General features: G+C 36.8%; 1 protein-coding gene across 1 annotated transcript in view; it reads left to right on the top strand.

The window, feature by feature from the left end:
- Nucleotides 1-21,953, top strand: part of RyR (Ryanodine receptor) — a 623,761-nt gene that overhangs the window by 312,846 nt on the left and 288,962 nt on the right. The window contains exons 28-32 of the mRNA XM_067151578.2: nt 8,193-8,391; nt 13,704-13,928; nt 14,008-14,141; nt 14,442-14,630; nt 18,581-18,698. Of these exons, the coding sequence (XP_067007679.2) occupies nt 8,193-8,391; nt 13,704-13,928; nt 14,008-14,141; nt 14,442-14,630; nt 18,581-18,698 (865 nt within the window). The remainder of the gene's footprint in view (nt 1-8,192; nt 8,392-13,703; nt 13,929-14,007; nt 14,142-14,441; nt 14,631-18,580; nt 18,699-21,953) is intronic.

Below are 21,953 nucleotides of genomic sequence, written 5' to 3'. Positions count from 1 at the left end.
ACAGTGGATAAATCTAAAGAGTTCAACTCTTGAATTACTTCACTTGGAACTGTATAATTTTTGTTTTGGTACTGTATGTTCTGTTTTACTTCTTCCATGGCTATTCTTTTCATTTGGTCACTGCAAAAGCATTCACATCTGAAGACTAGTCCTTTTAAAACACTTTTCTCCCTACCTTTCAAGCCTTCGATATTTCCAAAATACTCGCAAATAGAAATCTTTCCCATGTGTTGAAGATACCTAGAAATCTATGTGTAAGGACCCCTTATCAGCATTAACCATACAGAATTAACATAGTTAATCCTATGCTTTTTGAGATATATATTGTGCGTGCATGCATGTGTGCATGTGTGTGTGTGTGTCAACTAATGATTAATTTCTGTGATTTGTTAAGTCATGCTTTTAAAGTATACAGAATACCTGTCTGATATTTTCAAAAAATAGTTCACTTCGTATTTACCTGAACATTATTAGTCTCTCTCTGAAACTGAAATGGACCTAGACAGAATGTTAAAATATTTTCTGTATTTCTGTAGGAGTCCTTCTAAAACTTTATACCTGTGCGATTCAGAAGGAACAAAATTTGGACAACACATTTTTCTACTTTCACTGAATAGCTTTAGAAGATTGACTGTATTAATATGGGATATTGAACCTTGAACTAAAGGCAATATTAACACTTCAGTCTTCAAAAACCTACTTACCAGTAAAATAACATGCATTTAGTTATTACAGCCTTCTGCATAGCAAACACGAATAATCTTCATGTATGTTACAACAACAACAACAACAACATAAAAATATTTAAAGGAGATGCCATTGTACCTGTGTTAATGGTATCATATACATACAATATTTTATTTTAATATTTTATTATTTTACTTTTATTAATCAAGGTCATTATGATAAATGTTTATTATATTTCACTAATTTAAAATTTTGATAAAGAGAAATCTTAGAACTCTCCCAAAGTTCACGGCCTGAAAACTGCTTAAAGCATAAAAAAACAGGTTGACAAACATGAGAGCTAAGAAAGGACATGGGAAGCAGCCTGGAAATCCCTAAGAGGGCGATGCTTATGTTTGCGTTGTGGGGAAAGAAACGTAGACAGTAATCACCCTCAAGCACGACATTTTAATAACTAACAAAACCAAAATAAAAGGGCCGGCCAAAATTAGAAAAAACCAAAGTAACAAAATAAACAAACTCATTTACAAATAAAGGTAAATTTGCAGATGTGTGTTACTTCAAAACAAATTTAAGAAATGAAAACAGACGTAACATTTATGATTTGTAAAGGGCTAATCCCTTATGACCAAATGAGATTTAAGAAAGGTACATGAAAAGATATTAACACAGAAAAGACAGGGGGAGATTAAAAAAAACTTAACACAGAGGCTATTTAAACTGCTATGATTTTACATACACTTCTAAAAGGGAGCATAGCTTTAACTGACGTGAAATTAAGTAACACTGCACTATGGGAGGCAACCCCAAGGAGTAATTTTAAGTTACATGTTAGTTACAATTTTCTTAAACAAAAGAAAAGGGAATTGCCTTTAAATAAAAAATGTTGGTACTTAGCTGAAAAGCTAAATCCTATTGATGATTAAATGGTGAATGTGAATACCGAGGGTAAGCTCCTACGCAAAAGAAAAATTTACATTTAAATTAAATTAAGTCCAAAAAACAAGGAGAGAGAGTACTTACCCCGAGACAGGTATCCCATGACGTGACGGAAGCAGAAGCACGTCCGCCCTCTAGGCTGGTCAGAAGCAAAAGACAGGTAGATAGCTTCACTCCCACAAAGGAGCGAGAAGCCGGAAATGGTTCAACTCCCAAGGTGACCAATCAGAACACTGAATTTACTCTCGATTTTCACATTCACCAATAATAGCTACTTTTATTAAAGCCAATGAGAGTTCTCTTTGAGATCTTTCTTTTTGCGTAACAAGAAACAACTGGGAAAATCCTTCAAAAAATGGCACATGTAGGTACACGCTGCCTCAAAAGCTAGATGCATGATTTCAAATGTTAATAATAATAATTTTGTACAATCAAAATGTTTTCAATATAAATGTTCTTTAGAGTTCCAATTATAAATAATTTTTTCCTTCACAGGTCCAAAACAATAAAACAATAAATCAATTTTTTAACAGTAGATCGATTTTTCAAAGCAATAAATCCAATTCTCAAATGTCCAAATAATTAGATCTTTTATATAACATAATTAATTTCTGCTAGAACAATGTATGAGTTTTTCAAAATACAATGAAGAGATTTCGATGACTTCCCCACAGTTGTCCCAATTCCAGTCACAATTTTGCTTTAAATAATCAAGGTTATTATGATAAATGTTTACTATATTTCACTAATTTAAAATTTTGATAAAGAGTAATTTAATATTAATTAACCTTTGGAATGATGTGGGTGAAAAACATAGATTTTCTAACAAAGTTAGCACGCAATCGTGCGCGCGCACGCACACAGTTCCCTAAAAATGACACTTTTACTATTGCTTGTCTCTCCTTAAGGGATATTTTGCTAAAATGTTCTATAAACCTAATACAGCATTATCTTATGAATAAATGTATCTGCTCAGTCCTGTTGATAGTAATTTCAAGTGTTTCCCTTCCAATTTTGTTTATTTTCATGGAAAAATACATTTAAAAACAAATTGGTTAATGCACTCAAAGATAAATGTATGCTTAAAATGCATGAAATATTGTAGAGTAGAAATGTCAAAGCCAAATTGACTGGTGTTACAGCTTTGAAAAATACTAGTGATTTGATAAAAATAAGTTATAATGTAATAAATATCACTAATAAGGTATGATGTCTTGCGATTATTGATATTGATTGATTAAACTAGCCATGGAACCCTTCATTGATGGGTTAGTTTTTACACAATTGCAGTGGTAATGTCATCTAGTGGAGATGTATGGCAGCTGAAGAGAGAGAGTACATCTCAATTAACAACAGTCAGTGCAATGTTATTGTTTTTCAGTTTTAAGGTTTAGGACATTGTAGGCCACTGTATTTAGTTTTCTTCCAACTCGGCAGTATTATGATATCTGAGGTCAAGGGAATTTTTCATTTCAACCCCACTTCATGACTCCCCTATCTTGACTGTTTTTCTTTGCTTTTTCCTCCTCATTTTAATAATGATCTTATCTTCTTGATCAATATAAGGTGATGATCATGCAGTTGTCTACTTTATAGAAACAGTCACGACAAAGATGATCATCATCACAGTCAACTCGTTAATTGAACAATATTTCCATATCAGTGATGTTCAGTGTTGCTTAATTGAAAAATATTTCCTCATCAGCGATGTTCAGCATTGATGGACTAAGCACTAAAACTCTAAATTTGTTAATATCTCTGTAATCAAAGTCTGTGTGGTAAAAAATGTATGAGACATAAATGATTGCAAATTGTAGTTTTCATAACTTTCATTATGTACGGGTTTTAGTTGAAATAATATTTCCAAAAACATTTGAAAGTTTGTGTAAAATGTAATGATCATGCTAATATCACTGTTATTTTTATTTGTAAGCTAAAAGTGCATTAAAGATTGAACAATAAATTTTACACAACTATAATGTACAGATTTTTGATACAGCTGTCATTAACAGAGAAATTTGACATTTCCTACTTTGGTCCCATTAATATTGCTTTGCCACTGTTTACCAATCAAATAGTCCTGTATATAGCCTAGTGCACTCTCTAGATATCCTTTAACTTTGGTAAATACTCAGTTTCAAGAAATTGTCTTAAGCCATATATTCCTGTGATGTTCATGCAAATATCCAAACAGATGAAAATTTGACTTAACCCACTCTTGAATTTTGCGTACCTAGTCCATGATAAAAATGGATTATGTGGCAAAGCTTTGAAGTGTGCACACAAAATTGTAATTTTATTCATGTAGATAGGAAATTAATGTGAAGTGATTTTCATCTGCCATTTCAGAGTTTGTTATAAAGATATGCAGTATTGTTACAAATATATGAAGTATTAGAGGCCTGGTGGTGGAATAGCCTCAATTTATTTAGAACTAGATGTTGGGTACTTGTTGCACGCCGTTGTTGGTATATCAGCTTCTGAAGTTAGCCAATCAGATCACTTCACGGGCGAATTCAAATGGGCTTTGTGAGGCGGTGTTGCTAAACATGCATGTGGCTGAATTCACCTGGTGTGAAAATGGGAAACCACAGAAAACCATCTTCATGCCTGCCAACGGTGGGATTCGAGCCCACTATGTCCCAAATACAAGCTCACAGCTAACCATACAACTAACATGCTCGATATGAAGATCTTTTCTTATATTAACATCTAGGGACTTACAATGATCCCCATGAGGTGCGTTCACCCCATCTACTGAGTAATTAAAATTGACAGAACTTTTCCTCTGGGTAAAACTTGCCAGCTTCTCTATTCATCCCATTTATCATCATACCATTGTCTACAGTCCATCTCACAACATTGACGAGATCTTTATATAGTCACAATCCCATAACTTATTTACTACTGATTACAGTATATCATCATCTGCAAAAATCCGTATCTATGTCTCTATTCCTTATATCATTTTTAAATAAAAGAAAACATAAATGTCCAATAATACTGCCTTGCAGAATCTTCCCTTCAATACAGGATCAGATAATGCTTTGCTTACTCTCATTCTCTGAGTTCTGTTTTCTAGAAATATAGCCACACATTCAATCTCTCTTTTGTCTAGTCCAGTTGCACTCTTTTTCACCAGTAGTCTCCCATAATCTACCCTATCAAACGCCTTAGATAGGTCAATCACAATACAGTCCATTTGACCTCCTTAATCTAAAATATCTGCTGTATCTTGCAAGAATACTAGATGCTCACTGGAAAAACCTTTCCTAAACCCAGAACTGCAAAACCAGTTAGTAATTATGTAAATGTATCTAAAATAATCAAACCAGAGGTTATGTATAACACATGTCAAGCTGATAGGCCTGTGTTTTCTTGCTTTATGTTTATCAGCCTTTCTCTTGTACACTGGTGTTACTATAACAACTCTCCTTTCATTTCTTATAACTCCTTCATGCAAATAGTAATCAAATAAGTACTGTTTTTTTCAAATATGACACTATACTCCAACCTATTCCCTTTAGTGTATTTCCAGAAATCTTAATCCTAACTGCTTATCTAGCTTTCAACTTTTGTATCTTTTTGTCAATGTCTTTATTACCATTGGTAAATTTTAGTACTTCACTTGTGTTAGTCATCTTCTCCAACTGGGCATTATCCTTATGTTGAACATTCTTAACATACTGCTGACTAACAAGTTCTGCCTTCTGTAACTCCTCCCCTTGTTCATTATTTTATGATTTCTGGAATATCCTTCCCATACGCTGTTCCTGCCTTAAAGTACCTATACATGCCTTTCCTAGCAAGTTACTAACTCTTATTTATTTCTAATCTGAATCTTCTTCTTAAACTTTTAAATTCTGTATTATAATATAGGGCTTTTTTTACCATTCCTTGCCACCTTTAAAGGTACATACCTGTTTTCATACTCCTCAATGATTGCTTTAAACCCATTCCATAGTCTGTTTATATTTTTATTCACTATTTTTTACACATCATAATTACTTCTTTTAAATTTCCCCTGCCTGTCTTATCAGCTGTATGGTATCACCTAATAGTCCTACTTTTACAAACTTCCCTTCTATCACATTTATTTTCAACTACGACAAACACAGCTTTGTTATCACTTATACCATCAATCACTTCAATTTCTCAGAATGGTCAACCAACTTTTCTATTCTGGATGCATGGAAATCACCTCCAACATTATGTAACCACCTGGAGACGGCTGCTTTCACCTCTTCATCATTTTGGAATTGTCATTCACTGAGATCCCTTTTCCTGGACTGCATGGAGGATGTTTTCATTAGCATGAAATCTAGAATATTCCTTCTAGCTAGTTGCTTTACGTCGCACCGACACAGATAGGTCTTATGGCAACGATGGGATAGGAAAGGCCTAAGAGTGGGAAGGAAGCGGCCGTGGCCTTAATTAAGGTGCAGCCCCAGCATTTGCCTCGTATGAAAATGGGAAACCACGGGAAACTATCTTCAGGGTTGCCGACAGTGGGGTTCGAACCCACTATCTCCTGGATGCAAGCTCACAGCTGCACGCCCCTAACCGCACGGCCAACTCGCCTGGTAAATATCCTCTGGTTGGTTCCATCACTTTCTGATTGAACTGTCCTTCCCAGATTAACTTACCATTTGTTGTTTATGCTTTCAGCCATTTTCATTACCTTCCCAGTTAACATTTGGTAAATTGAGGTCACCTGCTATGAAATGAAACTCCTTCCATTTCTTTGAATTTGAAATATTAGCAAGTTTAATCAAACAGCTCTGCAATTATTCAATCTGCCTATCACATTCTGATTACTTCTCATCAATTTTCTTTTAAATTACTTGTATCTGTTTTAGACTTGCAATGGAGTGGAAACCATTTCTTTTCACTTTCAACTTAGTTAACCTGTTTGGTTCTTCAGTCTGTTGAAACCAATTTATGATTTATGATTTTTGATTGTAACTTTCTAAATTAATATCAATATCGACAGACTGAAGAACCTAATGGTTATAGGTCCACCAAGAATGAACTTTTTGATCGATACATCTTTACATATAAGCACCTTATCTGAATTGCAAGAAAAATTAAATGAGAGAGTGCTGATACTCTAGCTTATCAGCTCTTGAAGCACAATATTGGTTGTAAGAATTTACTATCTAAGTGTGATACTTGACTGGAAGCTGAAATTACAATATTGCAATATTCTGCCTATTCAAAGAATTCTTGATTATTCATTTAACATTACTCTTTTATTTCTATTTGTATAATGCATTCTTAAATTCTGTGATATTGTCCTATTGCATCTTGTGCATTTTAAATGTATAATGCATTCTTAAATTCAGTTGTAGTCCTAAGGCATCTTGTGCATTTTTTATGTGATATTGAACGGATGTGGAATGAATGGGATGGTATTTTGTTCTCCTTTGCTTACACTTCCTCATCAGCTACAGATACAAAGGCGAATCAAAAAGTAAGTTACACTTCAAGATATGGCCATTTATGAAAGCACCTACAAATAGGTAACACAGCTATGACAACATACGATGTAAATTCACTTTTCCACACAGTCACCAAGAGACTCTAAATATTTCTTAGAATGGTCAACCAACTTCTCTATTCTGGATGCATGGAAATCACCTCCAACATTATATAACCACCTGGAGACGGCTGCTTTCACCTCGTCATTGTTTCAGAATTGTCATCCACTGAGATCCATTTTCCTGGACTGTATGGAGGATGTTGCCATACCTCCCACTTGAATCACTGCAGCAGTTCGGACGTTTGGCAGGCCATGTGAGGTGTTGCGTGTTCAGGTGTCCAGACTTAGCGCCATGTGATTATCATGTGTTCGGTAAGCTGGAAAAGTATATCAGTCGACAACGATTCCAAAATGATGAGGAGATGGAAGCAGCTGTCTCCAGGTGGTGACATAGCACTGGAGGTGATTTCTACACATCCTGAATCGAAAAGTTTGTTGACCGTTCTGAAAAATGTTTACAGTCTCGTGAGGACTATGTGAAAAAGTGAACTTACATTGTATATTGTCATAGCCATGTTGCCTATGTGTAGGTGGTTTCATAAATGGCCACCACTTAGGAGTGTAACTTACTTTTTGATTTGCCCTCGTAGATGTCTCAGACCTTCATAATATTTTTCAAAGTTTTCAGCATGAATTGAATTAGTTTGTTTGTGTGAGATTGGCTTTAATCCTCCTGCTTTATGCACTTGTATTTGAAATTGAATATAAGCATGTAGTTCAGATTTCTTTGTGCTCTTTCTGTTTTATGAATGTGTAAGATTATAAAGTTGCACTGATATTAGATGGATAGCCCTTTTTGCTAGTGTGGTCTATTGATGCTTTCCTAGTGAATACATTATCTAAATTTTTTTTTAAAAACATGAGTTAAGGATATTTTAATTTTTATAGTGTTCTGTTTAGCGTTCTGCTTTTATTTCAATCTTATCTTTAAATATTTCTTATTAGCCTAGGCACCAACAAGAAATTAAATTTAATTACTTCTATAACAATTTTGATGTAGTTTAATAATATTATCATACTTCAGGCTTCTCTCTGAATGGTGAGTTGTTGATGGACGCTCTTGGAGGAGAAACTACATTCTCTGATGTCCAAGGTGAATCCTTCGTTCCTGCATGTACCTTGGGTGTTGGACAGAAGGCCAAACTTACATTTGGTCAGGATGTTAATACACTCAAGTTCTTCACCACATGTGGGCTGCAGGAGGGTTACGAACCATTCTGTGTGTAAGTATAGTATGCAGATATATTCAAAATCCGTGTTATAACTAGTGGCTTGTGTAGCTGATGCTGCCAAAGAATGCATATTTCTGAGGTACTTGGGTATAACTTCAGTTGGCCTTTGTGATCTAGTTGATGCTGTTGAAACTATCTGGGCTCTATATCCCACAGGTGAGTCTCTATAGGATAGGCCTTGTCTGGAATGACATCTCATAGCAGCCATGCAGCACTTAATATTTTTTCCCTTGTCAAGTTCATCTGCATGTCTCTTCTGATGTAATCATTCCTGATTCTGTCCCTTCTCATCTTCTGAATAGCTGTTTTTAGAAACTTTATTTCACATACTTGTAATTTACTAATGTCTCATGTACGGCATATAAAATACAGCTCCCCAAGCTGTATGTCATGATTGATGAAATATATAATTGCGACATTCCCTTCTAAAGTAACTGCTTTGTCTCATGCTAGATTCTGCATTTGGAGGCTGTTCTATTTTGTACTTCTAGTTTAACCTTCCCATTACTGGAGAAAATACTTCTAAGATAGCTAAGATTTTCACACGTTCAATTCTCTCTTCCTCAAGTGTGAGATTACACTAAATACATGTTCTACTCATTTTCAATGCTGCTGTATTTTACTTGCTCACAGTTAACTTCAGTTCTTTAAACTTGCTGCTCCAGCAATCCAACCTCATCTGCACTCCTTGTTCTCTCTCTCCACAGATGGTAACATCATCAGCAAAAAACAAATGCATTCAAATCTCCAGCATCCACTGCTTTAATATCCGTAATAGTTATATCCATGGGTGTGATTAAGAGTAGTGGAAACAGTGAACTGCCTTGTTCTACGCCTATCTTTGTTCAAAACCATATTGACTTGCCATTTCCCACTTGCACACTGCTCTCACAATCTTCACACAATATTTTAATCTTCCAAATTAGAGATTTTGGAACCTTTAGTTAGTCTAGGCTATCCTATATTTTACTTCATGGTATACTGTAGTTCAAATGTCCAACCTCATCTGCACTCCTTGTTCTCTCTCTCCACAGATGGTAACATCATCAGCAAAAAACAAATGCATTCAAATCTCCAGCATCCACTGCTTTATAACAACTTACGGAGCAGAAACTTGGACAATGACAAAGAAGGATGAGAGTCGAATACAGGCAGCCGAAATGAAATTCTTGAGGAGTATGATACAGAAGAGTAGACGAGACAAAATAAGGAATGAGAAAATCCGGGAAGAAATTGGAGTGGAAAAAATGAATGATAGAATAGAGAAGAGCCGACTAAGATGGTTTGGGCACATAAAGCGAATGAGTGACGAAAGAATGCCAAAAAAGGTGATGGAAATGCAAATCCAAGGAAGGAGAGGCCGTGGACGACCTCGATTGAGATGGAAGGATACTATTCAACGCAGCATTATAGAAAGAAACCTGGACTGGGACACAGTGTTGGAGGAGGAGTGGTGGAAAGACCGAAGAAAGTGGAGAGGAACCATATTTGCCCCTACCCGGCTACAGCTGGATAAAGGGAAATGATGATGATGATGGTATACTGTAGTGTCATATGAATTTTCTTCCAGTCCAAAAACACAATACCGGTAGTTAGGTGTTTCCCTCTTTTCCAGTAATTTTCCATTATCTGCCTAATTGCAAAGATAAGACCTGTTGTCCTTCTGTTTCATCTAAGACAATATTCTTCGTCTTCTTCTTCTTCTTCTTCTTCTTCTTCAAATTGGTGTTCTATTATTGCTCTTTTTTTCTGTGATCTTTTCCATTATCTTAAGGCAGTGTGACAGCAGGGTAATCGCACTATACTGTAGTTGGTATGCTTCTTGCTGTTTCCTTTCTTAAATGTTGGTGTCAGTCCTTTCTTCCAATCATCTGAAATTTTATTCTCTTTCCATATTGTTCCTAGTGTTCAGTGTAGCCACTGCATACTAAGTACTGGTACACTATTCCTGCTGCTATCATCATATCTGCTGACAATCCATCTGCTTCTTGGGGATTTCCTCATTTTTAGGGCACTTGGGTTTCTGCCTATTTAATAGGACTCTCTTTTTACCACAGGTTCAACAAAATCACAGATCTCATGCTCTTCTGCTTCCACATACAGCAACGTGTCAGAATAAGCCTTCATCTGCTTCGTCATCCCTTCTGCATTCCTAACAATGGTCCCATATTCAGTTTCAAATGCTTTAATATCCTCTCTGTCTGATCTCCCCTTCAGTGCTGCATACAAAATTGTCTGGTTCTTGTTACAGTCCTCACCTGGCTTTCTTGTAAATGAATTCCAGTTCTTGGACTTTTCTTCCCTTTCACTCTTTCATTCCATCTCGGTTAGTCTTACTCCATTTTTACCACAAACTTCTACCGCATAGTTAACTAATATTTCTTAGACAAGTTCTGTTCTTATTTTTAACTTGTGTTTTATTTCATGGTAACTTCTGTATTACTACATTTTGAAAGCCATTCTTATTTTATTCTTCTTTTAAATTCCACTCCTTTATTTTGGGTAGTTACATTGTATTTGATGTACCTAGGAGCCTGTAGTCACTGTCTAAACATACGCTTTTGTGCCTCCCACTCCTTCTCGAATCATTTTATTCGTTTTCACACAGGCCTTATCAGCAACTGTTTTAAATCTTCCATTAGGGATGTTGTCCAGGTGGCAGATTCTATACAGTTGTTTTCCTAGGCTTTTATTAAATGAATTCAAAGAACATGGAAATTTTTCAATTATCTCCCTTGATAAATTATTCCAGTCCCTAATTCCTCTCCCTGTAAAATAATATTTGCCCCAATTTTTCCTCTTGAATTCCAAGTTTTTCTTCATATGTGACCCATTGTGCAGAAAGGGACCTAAGGTCAGATTTTTTCATTTTAGAGATTTTTGTGGTTCTAAAAATTGTTATAAGATACCTACTTCAGAAGATATTAATTATTGACTGTTGCTATTAAGAAACCTGTATTTTGAGAAAAATGCAATAATTACAGCTTTCACTAATTTTTCTTCAGACTAGCAACCCGTCAGAAGGGCCGTAACGGGACATATGGCCCAATACTTGGGAGGAAGATGATAATGATGACTAATTTTTCTTACCAGTTGACCGGACAAGTGGCCACGTGATTTGGGTGCACTCCTAACCACACGGCCAATTCACCCGGTGGGCAGTAGATCATTGACCTCCATTTTGACCTCTTCTTTCATCACTCTTCCAGCTCCACTTGTTGTCTTCAAGTATCCTCCTTAATCTGGTCCTCCCATCTCTTTTTTAGTTTCCCACTTGGCCTCTTTTCACCATGTCTCTGCTCCAAACTCTTGGAATTCTGCCTGCTTTCATTCTTTTGACATGCCCAAACCTATCTGGTCTCCAAGTCTTTCAGCATCCAGCTTACTAGTAATTTTGAACTCCTCATTCCTGATCTGCCCCTTCTTGTTTCACCTTTCATCCTTCTGAGGAACTTCATTTCCAAGGCCTATATTTTACTCTCATCCCTGGTAGTTATTGTCTATGTCTCAGCAGCATAGGTCAATATTGACATGTAAATAAGACTTCTAGAGGATTTTCTTACACTTAACTGGAACATCTTCTTTCCATACCAAATCACTTAACCTACAATAGAATCCACTAGCTTGCTGTATTTTTTGACTTATTTCTCTTTTAATGGCCCCCATCATTCATTATCTTGCTTCCTGAGTACTTGAAGCACTTCTAATGTCTCTCCTTTCAGTCTAATTATCCCCCTTCTGCTCCTTAATGTCTTAATGAAATATCTGTTAAATTATTTACTATAATTCTATTCCTTTCTTTACAATACTTACAGTCTAACACTAACAACTTTATATCATCCTTACTTGACTCCCAGTTCCCTATAATCTCTCATCACTGGTCCCTAATCCATCCTGTTTCCCTGAATGTACCTCCCTATAACTCTTCTAAGCAAACCCTCTAACTAATGAGTACCATTGTCCAAGTGAAGACAATATGAGTGTAGATCCCTATCTCCCTCTCACAAACCTTCATTTCTGCCCTCCGCTAAAAGCCTAATTTTCTCCCTCAAACTCACTCTCTCTTCCCTCATGCTCCTTAATACCCACTCAGCACGGATCCTACACTTGCCTCCCTCAGCAATTCCTTTATCTTCTTCACAGAAGTATGAAAATATAAAAATATCTTGTTATGTAAGGACTGTATTAGACCAAGTATAGGCTAAGACAGTCTTGCATATAAGATGACCCTGAAATTTTGGAATTTATTTACAAGAATAATTAATTAATGAATGTAATTCCAACATATTCAAGCTCTCCTACAGTCTAGATAATTTATAAGCCCTGAAATAAATCTAAGAACAAGACTTTTGTTTTAATAGAAAATTTGATGGGCTCTCTTCTGTATGATCTTTTCCATTATCTTAAGGCAGTTTGACAGCAAGGTAATCCCTCTATAATTGGTACACTTCCTCCTACTTCCTTTCTTAATAGAGATAGGTAACCAACTTATCTGAATAATCTGCCAGTAGGCATTGCACAATAGTAGTGCAGCATCATAAACAGCTCTGAATACTTGAGCATTTGTTTACATCACTTGCCTTAAATTCAGCTATTGTAACTTTTAAATTCACTTGCCACCTTTGGTGCCTTTTATTGATAACTTCGCAAGTTCTTGGATAACTCTGGTTTTGTTCCTCCTGCACTAATTCAGTAATAAGGCTACCAATTTAATTTGCATTCATGTTGTTAGTCCTCTGAATGCTTTCGTTGATGTGCCAGCATTCTTAACTCTTCTTTGTCTTTCCACTAATGTTATTCATTACATTCAGGACCACTGAAATAAATGTAAATAACTTCTTCTGTCTCCTTTATTTCATTGAAGACACTCTCCTTTCCACACAACCTATCATGACTACAATAGTGATCAAAACTGAATGCATTAACACAGTGACATCAAGCCAAGCAACATAGGTCACAAGTTACAAACTGGAAAATAATCATCAAAGCTTAAGAAATGTCATTTTATTGTCCTTTAGCTCAGATGGCAATGCATGTCATAACTCCCATTGCACAATCCAATACAGCTGAGTAATGATACAAATAGACTTCAAAAAAATGAGTCTTTCTAAATGTTAGACTGTGCACATAAGATGGCTACAGTTTTTTATAAGTATATTTTAACGTAAAAGCATTGTCTTATGTTTGGGCTAATACAATAAGTAACTGTTTTCAGCTCAATGTTCTTTTTCTAGTTGCTTAATATTATTATATTAGGCTACTGTATAATTTAAAAATACTGATCCAAATATTGTCTTTTCTAGGAATATGAAGAGAGCTGTCACGTACTGGTATACCAAGGACCAGCCAATCTTTGAGAACACGGATGACATGGCTGACTCAAAGATTGATGTCACTCGAATTCCTGCAGGTTCAGATACTCCTCCGTGCCTCAAAATCAGTCACAACACCTTTGAAACAATGGAGAAGGCCAATTGGGAGTTTCTCCGTCTGTCATTACCTGTCATCTGCTTACCCGAATTTGTAGAGTAAGTACTGGTTTACAACTTTATTAGCTACTGTATAGATAAAGTTATAAAACTTACTCTGATTTGTAATGTCATTCAGCGAGAGCGAGAAGATGCGGAGATGGCAGGAGATCAAAATTCGTCAGCACCGGCTACTTGCAGAAGCTGACCATACTACACCAGCCCATATAGAACAAATCATGAAGTCTGGTTTTACTATGAGTGATATTAAAGGTAAGTTATTTTTTTTTATTTTGTACCATATTGATTTATTGGTAAGAGGTGTGGAATTAAGTATGTACCCCATGTATGTATGTATATATGTATGTATGTATGTATGTATGTATGTATGTATGTATGTATGTATGTATGTATGTATGTATGTATGTATGTATGTATGTATGTATGTATGTATGTATGTATGTATGTATGTATGTATGTATGTATGTATGTATGTATGTATGTATGCATTACTATGTAAGCATGTATGTATGTATGTCATATCCTCGATGTATAGTTCTGTATCAATTACAGGACTCCAACGAGGTTACTCCGAAGATGCTGTTGAGGCAGATGAGCTAATTATGAATGGCCCTTCAACTGAATCTCCTCCTAGCAAAGCTAAGAACCGTCCTTCTCGGCCACCTCGCAAGGGCTCCCTCTCTCGCAACCCAACGTATGATAATATGGAGAAAGCTCTTACAAATGGACCTCTGGATTCAGGTAATTATCTAATTATTGTGGATACTTCTGTTAAAGATTTACTTTTAAAATTAGTACTTAGTTTATAGGAATGAACCAAGGATGATGATTGTATGCCTTGAGGACGCCAGTCCAAAACCCTTCAGCTTTTAGAGAAGTATTATATTCATTTTGCTAGAATAGCCAACTCATAAAAGTCTGCATTTCATTTCATTACTAGAATAGCTGTTTATGGTGCATGCAACCAACCCATTATTAGTTACAAACAATTGTTTGGGAGCAGGTAACACTCTAAATCCAGCCATAAAATGTTTCATCATAATTAATAAATAATACTTGAATATTCATATCATTGCTTATGACTGATTCTTTGATTATTACTACAGTATTTATTGAACGAGAATTACAATTTCCTTCTCCATATTGAAAAATATGAGAAGGAAGCATTGAACCATGTTACATTAGATGTGTTTATAGCCAAGAAATCTTTACATAAAGTATAAGGGAGATATTGGTATATTGAAAACAGACGAAATTATTAGTAGCCTACAAGTGTTTATCAGCTAAGTTTACTGAAGGCTATGCCCTTGATACATTATGTTTCCTAGCATATTTCATAAGTAGAGAATGTGAACGGCCAAAGTATCAGTATCTAACTTATTCATTCATCATTCTATGTATTGGGCTGTGTAAGGCATAATTAGTTCTATGCCACTTGGTTTCAAAAGACAGTTTGAATCCTGTGCATCTGGGAGGAACTTACATGTTGACTTTTTGCATTAATTCAGAGCATTTTATTTGTGAGTTAAGTAGTGAATGAATAAAGCTAATATCAAAGTTTTCACATCACACATGAATTGAAGCAAGGCTGCGTACATGGTCCAGTGCTCTTTGCTTTATATGTGACTGCTATGCTTTATGATACATCCTCTGCCAACAACCTCTGGACCAGGCGAGTTGGCTGTGCGGTTAGGGCTGTGAGCTTGCATCCGGGAGATAGTGGATTCAAATCCCACTGTCGGCAGCCCTGAAGATGGATTTCCGTGGTTTCCCATTTTCACACCAGGCAAATGCTGGGGCTGTACCTTTAATAAGGCCATGGCCGCTTCCTCCCAACTCTTAGGCCTTTCCTATCCCATCATCGCCATAAGACCTATCTGTGTTGGTGCAACGTAGAGACACTAGCAAAGAAAAAAAACCTCGGGCATCAATGTAAGGTATCACATTGATGGAAGTCTTTTCATCCTGACGAGACTTTGTTCACATCACTTAACGCAAGCGACCAGGATAACTGAACAGCAGTATGCTGATAACACTGCATCAGCTGCTCTTATATTTCAGGAGCTACATAAGGCAGTTAATAGCTTCAAGTGTGCATTTGATTGTTTTAGCCTCACCATCAGTGCACAAAAAACCAGGATTCTTTCCCAACCTGCCCCAGGGTCTAGCCTTGCAGAGTTTAATGTCTCTGTGCAAGATGAAACTGGAAACAGGAACAAAGACCCAACAGTTTATACCAAACTCATGGTGTGTAAAGCAGTCATCATCTCACTGTTACTCTATGGATGTGAGACCTGGACTCTGTAACACCTTGACATCAAGAAACTTGGGCATTTTCATCAATAGAAACTTCATTCCATCTTAAATATCAAATGAGAAACCATGTCTCCAATCTTGCAGTTCTTGAGAAAGCATACATGAACAGTGTAGTAGCTATTGACTTCAGTGAACTGGGCGTGTCTGCCATATAAGTGACACCAGACGTCCTTGCAAATTCTCATATGGTGAACTTTCTTCAGGCAAACAACCCTGCCATGCCACTTTGAAGCATTATGATGACCAGCTTAAACCAACTATGACCGAGCTCTATAGCTGCAGTCGCTTAAGTGCGGCCAGTATCCAGTATTCAGGAGATAGTAGGTTTAAACCCCACTTTTGGCAGCTCTGAAGATGGTTTTCTGTGGTTTCCCATTTTCACACCAGGCAAATGCTGGGGCTGTACCTTAATTAAGGCCACGGCCACTTCCTTCCCAGTCTTAGCCCTTTCCTGTCCCATCGTCGCCATAAGACATATCTGTGTCGGTGCGACGTAAAGCCAATAGCAAAAAAAAACAAAAAAAAAAAACCCTATGTAGATCACAAACATCAACCCTCAAGCCTGGGACACACTTGCCACAAGGATCGCTTGCTATGTTGCTGATCCATCTCTACTGCTGTTGCACTGTTTGAGTAAGAGTTTAACAGGCATGAAGAGTCTAAACAACAAATATGCATAGTCTGTTTAATGCAGCCTTGTCCTCTCAATTCATCAAGTTCAGTCTGTGTGGACACATGTTTTATGCTAGAATTCACTTGATCGATCATTGGAAGTTCAAGTGCAAGCAGTATTGAGTGCTAGTGAATTGAATACGCAGGAGAAATTGTATACCTGGAAATGAGTAACAGTAGATAACGAGTTACGATACCATAATTAAGTACAATGCCTTAGTTGACAAGACCTACTGTTTACAGTGCACTATATCTTCTGATATCGGCCATTACAATGACTTTCTTTGACCTGCCTCTGTCTCATCCTTGGCTTTGACAATTTGAAAGTGACTGAGGTATGAGCAATGCTAGTAATGCCATTCCTTATGCAGCCAGTGCATGTTATGGTGTGAAAATGTTGCTCATTGAGTTGGCTGGTGCATAACTTTCAGTGGACCTGACAGACTGATATATAATAGCAACTTCTGGCTCAGCAATGGCAGTAACAGTAAATTACTCCACTCCTCATTTCTCTAGTATGCCTCTTCTGTGAGGCCTAGGCCATCTGTGACAACTGTTGGCAGAGCTGTTGCGGTTCCAACCAACCTTTGTGCTGGAGCCTCAACATACAACTGAATGCAAGATTCCAGTAATGGACATACCAATGTTAAACACAAGTGTTTATAGCTGAGCAAGTTAAAAAATCTGATATACCTTAGTATGCTACCATGTCTTGCCAAAGATCTTCTACATGTTTGTTCTACTGTCATACATGATCATTAAAGTTAAAGGTACTAACTCAAGTCCTGGATTTTGCTTGGAAATACCACTTAACTGCAAGTAAAGTACTCCCTCTAGGAATAACATGGCAAAAATCTCATTATTGAGCGTGAGCATGCGACTTTCATGATACTTAAAATAGGCTTTCAGCTGTTAGTTTATGTTGAGTACATCTCATAGTACCTTCCAAGGAGATATTACAGCATCGGATGCAAAATCTGAAGCTGTGGATTTTGTTCTCATCAGAGTCTATTTGACCATTTTTGCTCATCTAACATCTGTAATAGAAAGGAACAAACCGGTGACAAATGAAGTCATATATAGAAAGATAGAAACATAAACAGGAACACAATAGGATGAACACAGTGGTAGGTCAGCAGCAGAAAAGGGAAGCAATAGAAAAGGAGACAAGACAAACGTGAGAAAAGGAAAATCTCCACTTGGTCATCTTCAAATACAGTAGATTTGCTCTCTCCTCATCAGTCCCAATTCTTCTACATCCATTGTTCTCAGCCCCTGACAAGCTTGTTTCTGCTTCTTGCTTTATCAAGAGAGCAGGCTTCAGCACACACTGTGGGGCCATTTTGTCAGATCTTCAGTTTTGAAATAGGAAGTTTGGGAAGTGTGGGATAAGAAGTGAGCTGGAGAACACAGGAAAAGGGGAGAGATAAAAAGATAAACACGGAGAACAAGTACAATAGGAGAAAAGGAACCTAGCAGATCAATATAAGTAATAGAAAAAATCTAGTGGCGAATCAAGTCATATACAGACAGGAACATGGATAGGAACACATAATAGGATGAACACACTGACATGTCAGTATTAGAAGAGGAAGCAATGGAAGTGAGAAAATGAGATAAGTGAATGTTAGGTATTGGAAGATCCTAAAAGAACAAAGGGCATGTCAAAAAGTTTGATAGAATACTTCTTCCTTTATTTTCAGGCACAATGCATCGTTCAACAAGTGATGTGGATCTCAACCGATATAATATTGATGGCATGATGAACAACCAAGATGCCATCAAAGATGACAAGAAGAAACGTGGACGATCTCCTTTCAGGTAAATAAAAAGCTATTTATTTATTTATTCATTCATTCATTCATTCATTCATTTATTTATTTATTTATTTATTTATTTATTTATTTATTTATTTATTTATTTATTTATTTATTTATTTTTAAGACTCTAGGCCCTCTCTTACATCGTTCTATTCTTACAAATTATAAGATGATGTTGATGATGACAGAAGTGGAAGAGGAGCTTTCAATATACAATGCACAGTGGGCAGAAAAAAAGGGAAAAAGAATAACATATTAATTTAATTCTGTATGAAACTAGATGACTGTGAGAAATGATGATTCTAACAATAGTATAAAAATAAACAAGTAGTTTATAAAATATTATGCACCATTGGTTCTAGAGTTACATAGAAAACTAATGATCTACAGGACTTAGTGCCTCATAATACAAGTATGAATGAATGATAATACTTCAGTATTGTGGTATTCATTATCAGTCACTCATGCTTTCATACAACCTGGCTCCACACTTAGGAAGAAATTTCATTTAAAGGAGGCTGATGTTTAATTCCTAACTTTCAATGGGAGAGAATTCCATAGCCTCGTACCAGACACAAGTAATGAATGATTGCACACTGATGTATGACATACGGATGTAGTAAGCAAGCAGTTGGACTGAGTGTAATGATTCATGAGTAGAAGAGAGCTAGCTAAGATCTGAGAAAAGATACTGTGGGGTTGCTCCATTCAAAAGTTGGGAAATGAGTGTAGCAATGTGCAAATATCCCATGTGCTTAAGCTTTAATCAGCCTAGTATCCTATAATATGGGGCAACATGAGTGGTATATTTTAATGTAATAATAAAATGGATGCAAGAGTTCATTGCCTTCTGCAGTTTCTTGGTTTGTTCCTTGGTAGCATTAACTAATATAACAACGCAATAGTTGAGCGTAGGTAACACAAGTGTTGGAATTGATCTTGTTTTCATATTGTATGATAAAAGTGACTGGTGAATTATTAGTGGGTGAAGAGAAGCAAATTCTTTCCTGCAAGTGTCAGTTATTTGTTAATTTCGGTATAAAGTTTCATTTATAATGTTCTCAAGGCTTTTCACAGATTTTTGCAATGGTATTACCAAACTATTGATCATGAGTGGGGATGGAGATCTTTCGTTTAGTATAGCTATAGTCCTTGCCTGCAATATAATTACAGCCTGTGTCTTCACTGGGTTAATTAAGAGAAAGTTTTCACTGGCATATGAGTTGATTAGGTTTATATTACTATTCATTTGCTGAGCGGCATTTTCAATATCTTGAATTTTATGGTAGCTATAGATTTGTAGGTCGTTTGCATACAGGTAGAGTTATTAACAATACCATTAATATGTATGTGTATGTTCAGTCTTCAGCCCTAAGGCTGGTTGGATCCTCAACAGCTCTGCCATCAGCTGTCTTTGATGGCCTAGGCATTACTGAAGAGGCGTACTAGGGAAATGAGGAGTGAGGTAGTTTCCCGTTGCTTTCCTCACCAAGCCAGAAGTTGCTATTACATATCAGTCTGACAATCCCACTGAAATTCATGCACCAACTGACCCTATGAGTACCGAGCTTGATAGCTGCAGTCGCTTAAGTGCGGCCAGTATCCAGTAATCGGGAGATAGTGGGTTCGAGCCCCACTGTCGGCAGCCCTGAAGATGGTTTTCCGTGGTTTCCCATTTTCACACCAGGCAAATGCCGGGGCTGTACCTTAATTAAGGCCACGGCCGCTTCCTTCCCATTCCTAGGCCTTCCCTACCCCATCGTCGCCATAAGACATATCTTTGTCGGTGCGACGTAAAGCAAATAGCAAAAAAAATAAATAAATAAAAAAATGACCCTATGAGCAACATTTTCACACGATTATAGCAGGGACTGGCTGCAGAAGGAATGGCATTACTAGCATCGCTCATACCTCAGTCACTTTCATATTGCCAAAGCCAAGGATAAGACAGACACAGATCAGTGAAAGTAACAAAATTGCTGTAGCCCATACCAGAAGACATAGTGCACTGTAAACACTAGGTCCTGCCAGTAGAGGCATAACCATTAATATAATGAATAAATAACAGAGATCCAATTACAGAGCTCTGTTGGATGCCTGTAGTTTTACTCTTCCACTCTGACATTTAATTGTTCACTACAGGTTGACATTAGTTGATGAGGTATGAGAACAATCGTACTGCAGTGGAACTGAGATGAAGTCCTTGCAACTTGGCTAACAGGATGTAAATTAATATTAACAGTTTCAAATGCACTGCTGAAGTCTAGGAGAGTAGAAGTGTCAATATCCTTTTGTCCATAGCTTTTCTGATGTCATCTCTAATTTTAACTAGGTCTGTTGCAGTGCTGTGTCCTTTCTTTGTTGTATGTACACCATCCTAGTCCTAACTCTTGTAAAACCTTCAGTTATTATTGTTATTATATTTGAATTATCTTTTATTACATTTTAAGTACGACTATACCATGTAAATATGTATTGTATATTTGTCTAACCTCAAAATCTGTGTAGTCGAAAACTGTAGAAAACTCTGTAATATTGGTATGTTGGGTATAATCCCCTGTCATTCTGATACATGTGGGGGTTTCTGGAAACTTACTGTAATGATTTATTATCTGGACTAGCTGATCCTTCGCAACTCTTAATTTACAGCCAACGGCTGATATGTTGGTATCCATATTATCAATGAACATTGTTTTTCTCACTGACTACCCCTACTGTAGCCGGCCCCGTGGTGTAGGGATAGCGTTCCTGCCTCTTACCCTGAGGCCCCGGGTTCGATTCCCGGCCAGGTCAAGGACTTTTACCTGGACCTGAGGGCTGGTTCGAGGTCCACTCAGCCTACGTGATTAGAAATGAGGAGCTATCTGACGGTGAGATAGCGGCCCCGGTCTAGAAAGCCAAGAATAACGGCCAAGAGGATTCGTTGTGCTGACCACACAACACCTCGCAATCTGCAGGCCTTCGGGTTGAGCAGTGGTCGCTTGGTAGGCCAAGGCCCTTCAAGGGCTGTAGTGCAATGGGGTTTATCCCTACTGTACTATATCAATATTATTTCTTAGTAATTACAATTTAATTACAAATCAGATACCTGATTTATGGCTTGAGGTAGTGCTGTGACTGATGATGCCTTCAATGAAGGGCGAAACATGTCTCAAGATAAATTCCTATTTGTTTAAAATTTTAATGTATTGAATAGGTGATAATATAAACCAATTAGCATCCTACATACCACTTAGTCGAACAGCTCGTCTTCTCT

This window comes from Anabrus simplex, chromosome 7 (assembly GCF_040414725.1).
Source record: "Anabrus simplex isolate iqAnaSimp1 chromosome 7, ASM4041472v1, whole genome shotgun sequence".
Taxonomy (NCBI): Eukaryota; Metazoa; Arthropoda; class Insecta; order Orthoptera; family Tettigoniidae; genus Anabrus; species Anabrus simplex.
The sequence above is the reverse complement of the archived record's forward strand: the minus strand, read 5'-3'. Positions and strand labels throughout refer to the sequence as shown.